Source organism: Oncorhynchus masou, chromosome 24 (genome assembly GCF_036934945.1).
Source record: "Oncorhynchus masou masou isolate Uvic2021 chromosome 24, UVic_Omas_1.1, whole genome shotgun sequence".
Taxonomy (NCBI): Eukaryota; Metazoa; Chordata; class Actinopteri; order Salmoniformes; family Salmonidae; genus Oncorhynchus; species Oncorhynchus masou.
The window spans coordinates 69,601,401-69,616,884 of NC_088235.1; the positions used below are offsets into that span (position 1 = coordinate 69,601,401).

The following is a 15,484-nucleotide window of genomic DNA, read 5'->3' on the forward strand; positions in this document are numbered from 1 at the left end:
TGGTATATTGAATCATTTAATTTCTTGTGACAAGTTTTTTAAACCAAAATAACACAGAAGCAACAAAATGTTTCACTTGCTCCTTTAAGGGAGGGAGGTTACCTTGGTTCTAGTGCGACTCGAGTCATGTTTGTACCTGTGAGATTGAGTCTGACTAGTAGAAGTGTCGTCTTCTCTCAGTTGAAACTCAAATACAGAAAAACAACCTAGCTTGTGAACAAAACACTGTACACGGAAGAAAAATATAAATGCAACATGCAACAGTTTCAAAGATTTTACTGAGTTACAGTATATAGAATGACATCAGTCAATTGAAATAAATTCATTAGGCCCCAATCTATGGATTTCACAACTGTGCAGGGGCGCAGCCATGGGTGGGCCTGGGTATAGACCCACCCACTAGGGGGCCAGGCCCAGCCAATCGGAATGGGTTTTCATCCACAAAGGTGCTTTATTACAGATATAAATAATCCTCAGCACCTCCTCCCCCTCCTGAGATAATCCCGCAGGTGAAGAAGCCGGGTGTGGTGGTCCTGGGCTGGTGTGGTTACATGTGGTCTGCGGTTGTGAGGCCAGTTGGATGTACTGCCAAATTCTCTAAAACGATGTTGGAGGTGGCTTATGGTAGAGAAATGAACATTAAATTCTCTGGAATTCTCTGGTGGACATCCCTGCAGTCAGCATGCCAATTGCACATCTGTGGCATTGTGTTGTGTGACAAAACTGCATATTTTGGAGTGGCCTTTTATTGTGTATCTTTCACTCAGCTCTTCACATGCGCACAGCCCCCAGCCAGGAAGTGTTGCAGCGCGAGGTGGAATAGGCTATATAGGATTTGTAGTTCTTTGACTTTGTGCGATTTAATTGACCAGATATGAAACAAAATGTCTGAAAAACTTTGAAAGCAGCTACTGCAGCACTTATTTTACTATAAATGTGATCATACTTTTATGATCAGACTATTTTTATTCACAAATGCGATTGAAATTCTCGCACTGTGGCGCACTGACCACCTGCCAAGGTGGCTGGTGAAATAGACATCTACCCACCAATGCCAAAATCTACCTGCAGATGACATGTTCATTTTTGGCCCGGGTAACAATCAAGTACCTTACTTTGATTGGTTTCAATTCAAATGGTCAAAAAGAAGAAGAAAGAAATGCTTCTTCTCAAGCAATCATTTTTATATGACTGTTTGAGAGTGGTCTGAGTGTGGGTCCTAATTAGAGGAGCCTAATGGGAGGGACATGTAACCTGAAAATTAGCTGTTATTGGCAGAGAGGAGGGACAACTCTATTTGTTATTGATCTCATAACCTTAACCGCCTGGTGATGTCACCAGACAGTACAAAACCCGACCCTCGCAAAACAAGTTGAAATTTCTTGCGGCCTTTTCGAACAGCTCTTATACTAAAAGTGCTTCTTACAGTACTATTCCAACATAGTGTGTACATTTATTTAAACCACAAGAAATCACATTTTTTACTGCACTGCCCCTTTAAACATTTCAGTCTTGAACTGAACACTTTTTTATACTTCATAAGGTTATATGGTTATAAGGTTATGCCATGTGTGTAAATGCTGTCATCGTAACATGTTAAAATAAATAGCTCTTATGTCTGCTATCATCTGTTCGATGTTGTATGAACTTGTTAACTCGCTGACACACCGATCACGTGCTGATATATTGGCTTTGGGCAGAGCAGATGTGCGGAGAGGCTGGCTGAAGGACAGGTGGCAGAGCAAATAGCAGCAGGTGAAGGTTTAGCCCCACCTTCACATCGACCCGTCTTAGTGGCATTTATCAAGTTCTTGACAAGCCTTGATATGTTTGTAAACCAGGACATGAGCAAATATGGGAAAACACAAAACCCTTTACAGGACAATTAAGTGTAATGTGTTTTCATGGATCCGTATGGAGACTAATGGGTTTTCATGACAATTAAGTGGTCAATTTTCACTTAACAAGTGGGGTTTTCAAGTGTAGTGGTTGTTCACATTGTTAATCTACAGCATATGGTTTTGCAGATGTTGTGCAAGCAATGGTACAAGCCCAAAGTGGTTCTCAGTGAAATGGAGTAGGTTTACAGACATTTTAACACATCTCAAGAGGTGTCAAAATGAGAGGTTATTTCAGCTACTTGGGACATTGGATGTTTCACTGAGATAGGTTGATGTCCAGATTAGTGCAGAGGCATGATTGTGTTCACAAAAAGATACAAATCCAGCTTCATTCAGCCGATTTTGTCTCGTCACAAGCTGCCATTGGGGACCCACAGCCATGACTTGCATAAAGTGCCGGAAGAAACAAAACCATGGGGGTGTCTTAAGCAATCATAAAAATGATTTTTACAATGATTACAAACACAGCACGGCATAAAGGAACACTGATTATTGATACGATCGCAGGTCTGCATAGAAAACAAAGAGTGTGCTTTTATGTATCATGCTCTGTGTCACCTGTAGATTGAGTCTCTCCTTTCAAACACTATAATTAAGTATTAGAATTTAGTAATCATTTATTAAAATGTGTACCATTACCATACTCAGAATGCCTTACGGACTGCACTTAAACCTGTTTAAAAAGGTTGGGCAATATTTGGATGAATAAAGCGACAAGAGTACACTCTCAGACAACATTTCTTTAATACAAAGTCAACATATCTACATACACAGTGGGTTTTAAACCAATCATTGTTTCAGTTAGAAGTAACAGTTTGAAAGCGATAGCACTTGGCCCTCACAAAAAGAAAAACTATTTTGCTTGAGTTTGGGTTCTTTATCTTTTTGTTGGCTGTTGTATGTATACGTTCTATTATTTTGGAGTCATCTTTCTATTTCGTTCATTTCCCCCCTCTGTGGAACATTGCAGTAATTTGGCTGCTGTTGTCAAAAGTCTGGCATCTTTACATGAAGTCAAAGAGTAACACGTCACACGAGCTTCCGCAGACGTCCACTGTCTTGGTTTTTGGCATAACCAAAACCAGTCTTTGAATTCAGTCACAAAAAAAGTCCTCATTTCAAGATTTAGTTCATATGAAATGGTTAGATTCCCACTGTTCTTTTCTCCTGGTCTTTGCATCACATGGCTCCTTCTCATCTAGTCCTGAATCATTCTGCATCCCGTAACAAAACATGGCAACAACAACAAAAAAGGAACACAGTATGGTTCTATACAAGTCTTATGTGAGCAAAACATATTACATCATTTCATGAATCAGGGGGCAGCGGTAGTGTAGTTCTCTGCCCCTAATGGCTGTGACCTCGCACTATGGCCAGTTGCTAAATAGCAAAATGATCTCCTCTTTCTCCCTTTGGCTGCCAATGGACTGTCTACTTCTTGGGTTTTTAGGCAGTTTGGAAAACTAGCACTTCTCCTTTTTTGGGGAGCTTTTGTTTAGGAAAGGAATAGTCCTTTGGTTGCCATCATTTCCCATGTCTGGAGAAGGAAGCAGTGTTCACTTTGCAAGAAGCCTGTGCTGAGGCAAATGTTATAGGTCCTCACTGACCTGTCTCATAACAGAGTTAGCTGTGGGTGGCTAGTAGGGGATATTGCTAACATGGCATATAATGACAAAGAAAGTGGGGACTTAAGAACAGGGAACAGTGGAATACAAATGTTACAAAGGGAGAAAGCACGCTTTACAAACACCAGGAACTTTGCAATGAGTCGAACCTTATAGTTGCAGTTCAGTCTTTGATTTGAAGGTAAGATAGCATCGAGGGTCAAATTATACAAATACATATAATCTATATATTTGTTTATTTACAGGTATTATATTCTGGATCATTGTTGATATCTAACAAAGGGATAATCATGTTGTGTCTGAAAAGAAAGACAAAATTAAATGGAGGGACGAAAGGGACTTCTGAGAAAGAGGGAGATCATAGTCTGTACATGGTCAAAAAGTACAGTACCTTTAGTCTGGCAAATTCATAAAAAATGTGTAATAATGCAGTTTGCCTCTAATTGAATGCTTTGTATACTAATTCAATCTACTATCTATGAAAATAATACTCAAACGAATACTAATAACTACTGTTAATGATAATAATAATTTCAACGACAATTAAAAATGCCATCTCCTTATCGGCACAGGTCTACCAAGTGGTAGGAATTTAAAAAAGGGTTGTAGGAGCAGCGCTCTGCTAGACAATTCCCCTCATTGTTCCCAGAGAAACAAACAATATTTCCCAAGGTTATGGTTATGGTTACAAAAAAATATATATATACAAAAATCCATCATAATTTTACATGAGTAATTGAAAATGTATGGGTAAAAGAAAAACAACTAAATTCATACTAAGAGTTTGGGTATATTTTTATATTCTGTATTTAAATATATATGTATGTGTGAATGTACGATATATAAGTATATATGCACACATCCACACAAACACATGGTATACTTAACATTTCTACAGTGAAAAAATAGAATGTATTTTAACATAATATGAACAAATAAGCATTTATTTCTTACTGCTAATTAAAAAATGTGATACAATATCTCTGTTAAAAAACTAAACAAAAACTAAAATAAAAGTCAGCTATGTAAAGTAAAATAACAATAGTCATCATAATACAACATTAATGTTTCCATAATGTTACAATAACAATAAGGCTTTTTTGGAAATAAGAAAGACTACACACAGTTCCTTTCATCACTCTGTTAGTGTACATACCAATCGAAAACCCTTCATAGAAGCCAATGTAAAAGTATACTCCTGGGTATACCAAAGCACTGACCTCTGATAAAAAAATGAAATTGGGGGCTTTGAGGGCTTGTTTTTATCAGACACATGTACATATAGTGCGTAGAATCGGCCCTGCTATCGTTTAGGTTTCAAGTTTGGTGATGTGCAATTCATTTGTATCGTGGCTATAACTTTCACCTCACGACATCCCAATCCAACATGGCCACCTCTTCCGCAGTCAACTTCAGTGGCCTTTGGCCTATAGGTGGAAGGAAAAGACTGGAACCTTTCTCTGGGTTATCAACTCAGTTCCTCACAACTTTGAACTGCTTTCCTTCCACTCTTAGTACCATAACTGCAAGAGGACTAGTTTCTTTGCTAAGCTTGGGACTAAAATGTCTAGTGAGAGATGGAGGAGGAGGAGGGGGGGGGCAATAACATGTGAATGCGCTTTCCATGACCAGACCTCCATTGTCATCCCATACCAAAGAGTTACACCTACAGCATACAGGAGAATAAGCAGCATGTTTGGTATCGACAGAAAACCCCAGAATTACAAGTAATTGTAAGACGAAGTAACAAGTGATTACAATGGGTTGTTGGTCACTGTACACATTTGCGGAGAGCCCAGTTGCCGCCATTCACCATTCATTCCCCGACCTCATGTGGTGATTTCACTCGTTGTAGCCTAAAGGCCGCCTGAGCTCACCATTCAAAATGGTGGACACTGCACCAGTAACTCATGGCACAACTAGTCCTGAACGAAGAGTGATCGTAAAAAGTCATGGGACATGGTTGTCATTTCTCTGGTCTTGCAAAGGCGGTCATTTGCCCAGTGTCCTTGGTGACCGAGGCTAAGAGAGATATACCAGTGGTTACTGTATAAACATGTGGGGTTTGTTCTCAACAGCACCAAAACAAACAAAAATACGGTCCACAAGTCAAGTGCTGGAGAAACTGACGCAGTAAATTGATTGAATTGGCATTTGACAAAATCCACCTATGGTCGTCACTTTAAGACACCGTCCTCACTTTCACCCAGACTATTCTTTACTGTAGAGGCTCCTCTTATCCCAAAGAGTTGAATGGATATAGGGATGCCCTTTGTGGGTATGATGGACACTTGAAGAGTTGTGAGTTTGGAGTTTGAAAGGTCATACCAGAACTATGGGCAGTAGAAGTTCTCTTGCTAGATAGAGATGAGTGGTAGGGGGTACCGAATGGGGGTTGACTTCTCTTGCCAGTACCTTAGCGTTAACTCGGTGTGTTAGTCTCATCACCGGTGTCCGACGTTTTGGGGGACAATCATCTGTGTTCACAGGCAACCACAGTTAGGCCATCAAAAGTGTTAATAAACAATTAGGAACTCTGAACCTCTGCCCTAACATGTTAAATAATAAGACAGCTTCCCACATCCAAGCTACATCCAGTCCACCCTTTTCTCAGTTTTTCAATTCTTTAGCTTTTTTTTTTTTTTTTTTTACCACAGTCACGTTCACCTAGTCACTTTTCCTTCATTTTTCTGTTATCTTTGTATTGTTTGTACGTAGTTATTTTTTTAATAGATGTCCACAAAATGTTTACAATGTCAACCGCCACATCTGAACACTTGAGGTAAGGTTAGCAGTCTGACACTTTTGATTATTCCCACCCCACAGCTTGAGCCACCACTTTTGGTTCCTTTCTCCCGAGTGAGGGCGTCAGTTGGTTTTGCTGATGGAATCGTTTACACTTTCCTCACCAGCATCATAGTCCATTAGGTCCAATTGGAATTGCACTATTGTTTGTGTTTTAAATGGATTTCTTTACAACAACAAAACATCTACAATTAGTTTGCTTTCCTGTTGGTTGAATTTTGTTTTCTGTTTGTTGTTGTTTTTTGTTGTTGTTGTTGTTGTCGCCATTTCAAATTTCAAGCACGTTTCTATGGCTCAGGAGACTGTTGAGGGGGACAACGGTTCGGGGGACGAGATGGCTTTTTACGTTGCATAGTGATCAAAGCTTCCTAGGTACTCCAAACCCGCCTGGTAGGAAAACTGATATTCATCCTGCATAGACAAAAGACAACATATGAAACATTAATATCACGTGGTGACAGCAGCAGAAAAGAGAATCCTACACTGTTCAATGCAATACTACAAAGCCAGCAGCTCTAAGACCTACAGAGAGTACCAATGCTAACGCAATTCCGATACATATTCTTAGCACCCGTGGCCAAACTACATAAAAAAAAACACAAGGACCACAACATCCACAAAGGCTTGTGGGTCTAGAGTGGAGACGTCAAAACTATTTTTTCCTTCTTCACCGAGGTGGCACTTAAAATGTATTCAAATTCATGGCGTCAAATTGAGCAAAAAAAAAAAGATATTTTCCGGTCAATTTTGGAATTTTTCGATGCTCCCTGACTGTCGAGCTTTCATTTTGATAACTGTTAGCAAGCTGGGCAGAGTGAGGAGACTATAACTCTAGGTCCATTATCACTTCTACCCGGTTTCAATTTTGCTTTGCTTTGACCCTAGGGCCTTGAGTTTCACACATGTGATCTAGAGTGACCTCTCACCTCTGTCTGCACCATGGCTGGCCTCTGTGTCCGCAGCATCTTGACCGTTTGGAAGATGTCCACCACGCCCTCGTAGCGCATCCTCTCTAGCACGATGCTGAGCGTGATGAAAACACCGGTCCGGCCAACTCCCGCACTGGGAAAAACAACAACAACACACACACAACAGATGAAGTCCAACTCTTACACCAAGAGCTCTTGGGTGCATTTAAAAAAAAGTTGTCTAAAGTGTATTGGCTGGTTTAAAGCTAGAGTCCTTTTTTGAAACAATACCAAACCACCTCTGTTTTGGTAAAAAAGCTGAGGGATGGGCCTGGAGAAATGTAACCACTCTCAGAGAGAGAGAGAGCCATGGATGCAAGGACTGACCATCCATGATATTAAAATTGTAGGTTGAACCATGTTTTGAGGCTCGTTTACATTTCCATCATTTATAAACATTGGAGTAAAACACACGCGCATTTTGGATTCTGACGGAGTACGACAGTCTGAACTAAGCCCATGAGGCATGTATAAGTTATATTCTTCAAGAATCAAATTGGTATATATCATTCATTTATATGTCAAAATAAAAATATGTGCAGCAACTTCGGCTTTAAAATGAAGCCGAAATCGTTGACTTAAAAAGTATGAATGAATGGAGAATCTCCATTGAACATTATTCTTAGTCTAGGGCTAGTTTATTCATCTACGACCAGGAAACCAGCCCTAAATATGGATCTAGGGAAATCAAGTTCTAGTAACAGCTATTATGTGTCCATTTGGTTCATTCTATGTTCTTTCTTCTGTCCCTGGATACCAGTCATCATCTGCCGTCGCTATACAGTTTAACGCCTGGTTTTAAAATGATCATGTGAGAGATAATCTTGACGTGAGGAACGTACACGTTCCACTTTGATGCCCGCCCGGCCACACAACACACACATACACATGCACGTACACAATCTCAAAAGCATTCGTGCACACACACACACAAACACACACCCGCATATGAGCACGCACGCACGCACACATACATGCACACATGCAAGTACACAATCTTGAACACACACGAATGCATACATGGTCGCACGTACAGTTGAAGTCAGAAGTTTACATAAAAGTCATTAAAACTTGTTTTCAACCACTCCACAAATTATTGTTAACAGACTATAGTTTTGGCAAGTTGGTTAGGACATCTACTTTGTGCATGACACAAGTAATTTTTCCAAAACTTGTTTACAGCTAAATTATTTCACTTATAATTCACTGGTATCACAATTCCAGTGGGTCAGAAGTCTACATACACTAAGTTGACTGTGCCTTTAAACAGCTTGGAAAATTCCAGAAAATTATGTCATGGCATTAGAAGCATCTCATAGGCTAGTTAACATCATATGAGTCAATTGGATGTGTACATGTGGATGTAATTCAAGGCCTACCTTCAAACTCAGTTTCTCTTCGCTTGACATCATGTGAAAATCTAAAGAAATCAGCCAAGACCTCAGAAAACAAATTGTAGACTTCCACCAGTCTGGTTCATCCTTGGGAGCAATTTCCAAACGCCTGAAGGTACCACGTCTGTGCAAACAATAGTACGCAAGCACAAACACCATGGGACCACGCTACCGTTATACCACTCAGGAAGGAAGACGAGTTCTGTCTCCTAGAGATGAACGTACTTTGGTGCAAAAAGTGCAAATTAATCCCAGGACAACTGCAAAGGACCATGTGAAGATGCTAGAGGAATCAGGAACACAAGTATCCATATCCACAGTAAAACAAGTCCTATATCGACATAACCTGAAAGGCCTCTCAGCAAGGAAGAAGCCACTGCTCCAAAACCGCCATAAAAAAACCAGACTACGGTTTGCAACTGCACATAGGGACAAAGATTGTACTTTTTGGAGAAATGTCCTCTGGTCTGATGAAACAAAAATAGAACTGTTTGGACGTAATGACCATCGTTATGTTTGGAGGAAAAGGGGGAGGCTTGCGAGCTGGAGAATACCATCCCAACCATGATGCACGCGGGTGGCAGCATCATGTTGTGGGGGTGCTTTGCGGCAGGAGGGACTGGTGCACTATACAAAATAGATGGCATCATGAGGTAGGAAAATGATGTGGATATATTGAAGCAACATCTCAAGACATCAGTCATGAAGTTAAAGCTTGGTCGCAAATGGGTCTTAAGGACAACAAAGTCAAGGTATCACAAAGCCCTGACCTCAATCCTATAGAACATTTGTGGGCAGAACTGAAAAAGAGTGTGTGCGCAAGGAGACAAACCTGACTCAGATACATCAGCTTTGTCAGGAGGAATGTGACAAAATTCACCCAACTTACTGTGGGAAGCTTGCGGAAGGCTACCCAAAACACTTGGCCCAATTTAAAAAATTTAAAGGCAATGCTAACAAATACTAATTGATTGTATGTAAACTTCTGACCCACTGGGAATGTGATGAAAGAAAGAAAAGCTGAAATAAATCATTCTCTCTACTATTATTCTGACATTTCACATTCTTAAAATAAAGTGGTGATCCTAAGTGACCGAAGACAGGGAATATTTTTACTAGGATTAAAATGTCAGGAATTGTGAAAAACTGAGTTTAAATGTATTTGACTAAGGTGTATGTAAACTTCCAACTTCAACTGTATGCACACACACACACACACACACACACACACACACACACACACACACACACACACACACACACACACACACACACACACACACACACACACACACACACACACACACACACACACACACACACACACACACACACACACACACTTTGAATCATTAAGCCCCCATTGCAAACCTTTCCCTGCAACAGTCCCCAGAAATAGGAGGAGTCTTAAGTCTGATCCTGAAATACTTGAGGGCTGTCTCCGTAAGCTACTTTGGTGTGAAATGACTTCCATTTCACCAATGGAACAATAATTGATTTGACAACAGATTTATTTTTCTCTCTTACCCGCCCCATGACAGTTTCTGAAAGGTTACAACGTTTTTACCTCAGATAACTTTCACCATTTTCTACCTCGAAAACTTCTGACAGTAGATTGACCGAACAAGACACCAGCGACAACACCCCCCCCCCCCAAAAAAACCCCTCAACTGTGGACTATGTCACCACAATCCCCCTACTGTCTACCCCCTTCCCCTCCTACATTCCTACATTCCTACACACCAACCCCATCCTCTCCTGGAGTGTGAAGAAAGCTCTTCCTGGGGAGCTAGTCACAGCTTGTCATATGGCTCTTAAAGTCCATCAAACCCTTTTAAATAGATAGACTTCCAAATCTAACCGCCGTGGAAAGCAGCATTGAATGAGAGGATTTACACTCCCATTCACAGAAAGTAATCAGGCAATTAATGACAAAAACCGTGTGGCTCTATTAGACAGAATTTGGGGAGGCAGTAGAATAGAGAGAAAGAGAGAGGGAGAGAGAGTTGTTTGTTTGTTTATTTGGATCCCCATTAGCTTTTGCAGAGGCAGTGGTTATTCTTCCTGGGATTCACAAAAAAACATAAAACATGACAAGTAAAAAAATAAATCATAATAATACAAACAATACAACTAAATACTGTGCATAATGTGTGTGTGTGCCTGGGTGTGCATGTGTTTGTGTCCCCTCAAAGTCCCCACCGTTCCATGAGATGTTGTTTAATCTTTTTTTTAAAGTTAATTTTGCTGTTTGCCATAGTAAGTGGAGATGGAAGGAAGTTCCATGTAATCATGGCTCTGGGGACTTGGGGACTGGTGAAGAAACCCTTGGTGGCATGTCTTCTTGGGTAATGTAAGGGTGTCTGACCTGAATGTTATTTGATTATGCAGACAATCTGGAATTTTCATCAAAGTAATACTTCTCGTAATAACTAGAAGAGAAGCAGTTATTCTCTCATCAATCCACAACCAGGAGAGACGTTGTTGATGTTAGTTCTGTGTGTACAGTTAAGGGCAAAACGTGCTGCTCTGTTTTGAGCCGGGTGCAACTTTGCTAGGTCTTTCTTTGCTGCACTTGACCATATTACCGGACAATAAATAAAGATGGGACAAGGCCAGAGCCTGAACAACTAGGGTAGCTGATTTTTTGTGTAAAAAACGCTAAGGGGTTGGGTTAAATGCGGAAGACACATTTCCGTTGAATGCATTCAGTTGTGCAACTGACTAGGTATCCCCCGTTTCCTTTCCTTTCCTTCACAACAACTTTAGCAATTTAACTTGACCATGATAATTGACCATCCAGCTTCCTCAACTTGCTCAATGGTCACACCCTTTATACACAACTCCAGTTGAGGTTTAGGTCATAGAGAATATGCTCAACCAAATGAAATAATTTTAGTTTTAGATGTATTTAAGCCTCGTTTATTATTAATCACCCATTCGGTTACTGACTGTAACTTTCAGTGAGCTTTCAGTGAGCTCACTGGCTTTGGGTGCTGATTTGTGAAATCATCCACATACATAGTAATTCTAGCTTTGTGTAAGGGCAAATTATTTGTAAAAATAGAGAAGAGTAACGGCATAAGGCAACTGCCCTGAGGGACACTGCACGGTACATATCTGATGTTAGAGAAGCTTCCACTGAAGAACACTCTCTGGGTTCTACTGATTTGGAAGATTGAGTAAAGTTAAGGGGAAAATGCAAGGCATTGAGAAAATATATGGAGGGATATAAAATAAAGGAAGAAAGAGGGGGATAGAAAGGAAGAACGTGAGGGAAAGAAAATAATTATGTACCATCTTTTGATATAACACAGTGTGAGTAGTTGGTATTTGGTATTTTAGTATGATCCCCACTTCCTGGGGTCCACACAAAACATGAAACATAATACAGAATGACATAATACAGAACATCAATAGACAAGAACAGTTAAAGACAGAACTAAATACATTTTTTTAAAGGCACAGTTAGCCTACATATCAATGCTCACACACAAACTATCTAGGTCTAATAAGGGAAAGGCGTTGTGTCGCGAGGTGTTGCTTTCTGTTTTTTTTTTTTTTTTACTTCATATGGCTAAGGGGCGGGATTTCCACGTTTGGATGAAAAGCGTGCCCAAAGTAAACTGCCTGCTGATCAGTCCCAGTTGCGAATATATGCATATTATTAGTAGATTTTTGGTTGAAAACACTCTGACATTTCTAAAACTGTTTCAGTGATGTCTGAGTATAACAGAATCCATATGGCAGGCAAAAACCTGAGGAAAACCCAACCAGGAAGTGGGAAATCTGAGATTTGTACTTTTTGAACTATTGGCCTATCGAATACACAGTGTCTATGGGGTCACTTCCACTAGATGTCAACAGTCTTTAGAAACTTGTTTGAGGCTTCTAGTATAAAGGGCTCTTAAGGGCTCTTTGAGTCAGTGGTCTGGCAGAGTGCCACGAGCTGGTCACGCGCATTCACATGAGAGGTAGCTCGCGTTCCCATTGCTTTTCTGAAGACAAAGGAATTCTCCGGTTAAAACATTATTGAAGATTTATGTTTAAAAACATCCTAAAGTTTGATTCTATACATCATTTGACATGTTTCTACGGACTGTAAAGGAACTTCTGAACTTTTGCCTGAAGTTTAGATTGTGTACTGAATGCGCGAACCAAAAGGAGTTATTTGGACATAAATGATGGACTTTATGGAAAAAATCAAACATTTATTGTGGAAGTGAGATTCCTGGGAGTGCATTCTGATGAAGATCATCAAAGGTAAGTTAATATTTCTAATGCTATTTATGTTGACTCCAAAATGGCGGATATCTTTTTGGGTTGTTTTGGTCTCTGATTGCTGTACTCAGATTATTGCATGGTTTGCTTTTTCCGTAAAGTTTTTTTGAAATCTGACACAGCAGTTGCATTAAGGAGAAGTATATCTTTAAATCTGTGAATAACACCTGTATCTTATATCAATGTTTATTATGAGTATTTATGTAAATATATGTGGCTCTGTGCAAATTCACAGGATGTTTTGGAGGCAAAGCCAATTGTAAACTGAGGTCTTTGGATATAAATATGTACTTGATTGAACAAAACATACATGTATTGTGTAACATGTTGTCCCGGGAGTGTCATCTGATGAAGAATATCAAAGGTTAGTGATTAATTTTATCTCTATTTATGCTTTTTGTGACTCCTCTCTTTGGTTGGAAAATGCTTTCTGTGACTAGTTGCTGACCTAACATAACGAAAAGCTTTTTTGAAATCGGACACTGTGGTTGGATTAACTTCTTGAGTGTAGGGGGCAGGATTTTCGTTTTTGGCTTAAAAAAAACGTACCCATTTGAAACTGCCTATTTCGCAGGCCCAGAAACTAGAATAAAATAGAATATGCATATAATTGTCAGATTAGGATAGAAAACACTCTAAAGTATAACAGAACTGATATTGCAGGCGAAAACCTGAGGAAAATCAAACCAGGATGTGTTGTTTTTCCTGAAAGCTCTCTGTTCCATTGGATACCTTGCCTCCATTTAAAGGGATATCAACCAGATTCCTTTTCCTATGGCTTCCTCAAGGTGTCAACAGTCTTTAGACATAGTTTCAGGCTTTTATTTTAAAAAATGAGCGAGAAAGATAACATTGCGTGGATAGCTGGGTGTTCGCAGAGTTTTGCTTGTGCAACAGAGTGGGGCAGCCATTGTCTCTCCCTTTCCTTTTGAAAAAGCGACAGTCCCAGTTGATATATTATCGATTATATATTTTAAAAACAACCTGAGGATTGATTATAAAAAACGTTTGACATGTTTCTGTGGACATTACGGATACTACTTGGAATTTTCGTCTGCGATGTCGTGACCGCTCGAGCCTGTGGATTTCTGAACATAACGCGCCAAACAAATGGAGGTATTTTGGATATAAAAATAATCTTTATGGAACAAAATGAACATTTATTGTGTAACTGGGAGTCTCGTGAGTGCTAACATCCGAAGATCATCAAAGGTAGGCGATTTAATCTATTGATTTTCTGACTTTCGTGACCAAACTACTTGGCTGCTAGTGTTTGTAATATTTTGTCTACTGAGAGAGATGTTCTTACATAAACACTTGTTATGCTTTTTCAGAAAAGCTGTATTGAAATCTGACACGCCAGGTTGATTAACAACAAGCTAAGCTGTGATTTGCTATACTGCACTTGTGATTTCATGGAAATTAAATATTTTTAGTAATTTAATTTGAATTTAGCGCGCTGCAATTCAGCGGGGTTGATGAAAATGATCCCGCTAAAGGGATGGGTGCATCAAGTAGTTAAGGAGAATTTTATCTTTAAAATGGTGCCTAATAATTGTATGTTTGAGAAAATTGAATTATGAGATTTTTGTTGAGGGGTTCCGCTAGCGGAACAGGTTTGCTGTTTACTTGAGCAATATGAGATGGAAGGACGTTCCATGCAATTAGGGCTCTACGTAATACTGTATGCGTTCTTGAATTTGTTCTGGATTTGGGGACTGGGAAAAGACCCCTGGTGGTATGTCTGGTGGGATAACTGTGTGTGTCAGAGCTGTGTGTAAGTTGACTATGCAAACAATTTGGAATTTTAATCACATTAATGTTTCTTATAAAAAAGTTTACAATCTAAAGTAACACCAAGTAATTTAGACTCCTCAACTTGTTCAACAGCCACACCATTTATTACCAGAATCAGCTGAGGTCTAGAACTTAAGGAATGACTTGTACCAAATACAATGCTCTTAGTTTTAGAGATGTTCAGGACCAGTTTATTACTGGCCGCCCATTCCAAAACAGACTGCAACTCTTTGTTATAGGTTTCAGTGTCTTCATTAGCTGTGGTTGCCAATGCGTATATGGTTGAATCATCAGTGTACATGGACACACATGCTTTGTTTAATGCCAGTGGCAGGTCATTGGCAAAAATAGAAAAGATTAGAGGGCCTAGAGAGCTGCCCAGCGGTACACCACACTTTACATGTTTGACATTAGAGAAGCTTCCATTAAAGAAAACCCTTTTAGTCATATTAGATAGATAGCTCTGAATCCACAATATGGCAGAGGTTAAAAACCAGGTCAATAATATCAAAGGGTGCACTGAAATCTAACAGTACAGCTCCCACAAGCTTCTAATTATCAATTTCTTTCAACCAATCATCAGTAATTTGTGTCAGTGCAGTACATGTTGAGTGCCTTTATAAGCTTGCTGAAAGTAAGTTGTTTGCTTTTTATTACAGAGAAATAGCATTGTATTTGGTCAAACACATTTTTTTCCAACAGTTTGCTAAGAG

At 39.6% G+C, this 15,484-nt stretch overlaps 1 protein-coding gene across 1 annotated transcript in view; it reads right to left on the reverse strand.

The window, feature by feature from the left end:
- Positions 1 to 2,626: 2,626 nt before the first annotated feature.
- The window catches only part of LOC135512544 (receptor-type tyrosine-protein phosphatase S-like), a 215,147-nt gene continuing 202,289 nt past the window's right edge, over positions 2,627 to 15,484 (reverse strand). The window contains 2 exon segments of the mRNA XM_064934680.1: positions 2,627 to 6,742; positions 7,258 to 7,393. Coding sequence (XP_064790752.1) covers positions 6,674 to 6,742; positions 7,258 to 7,393 — 205 coding nt within the window. The 3' untranslated portion in view covers positions 2,627 to 6,673.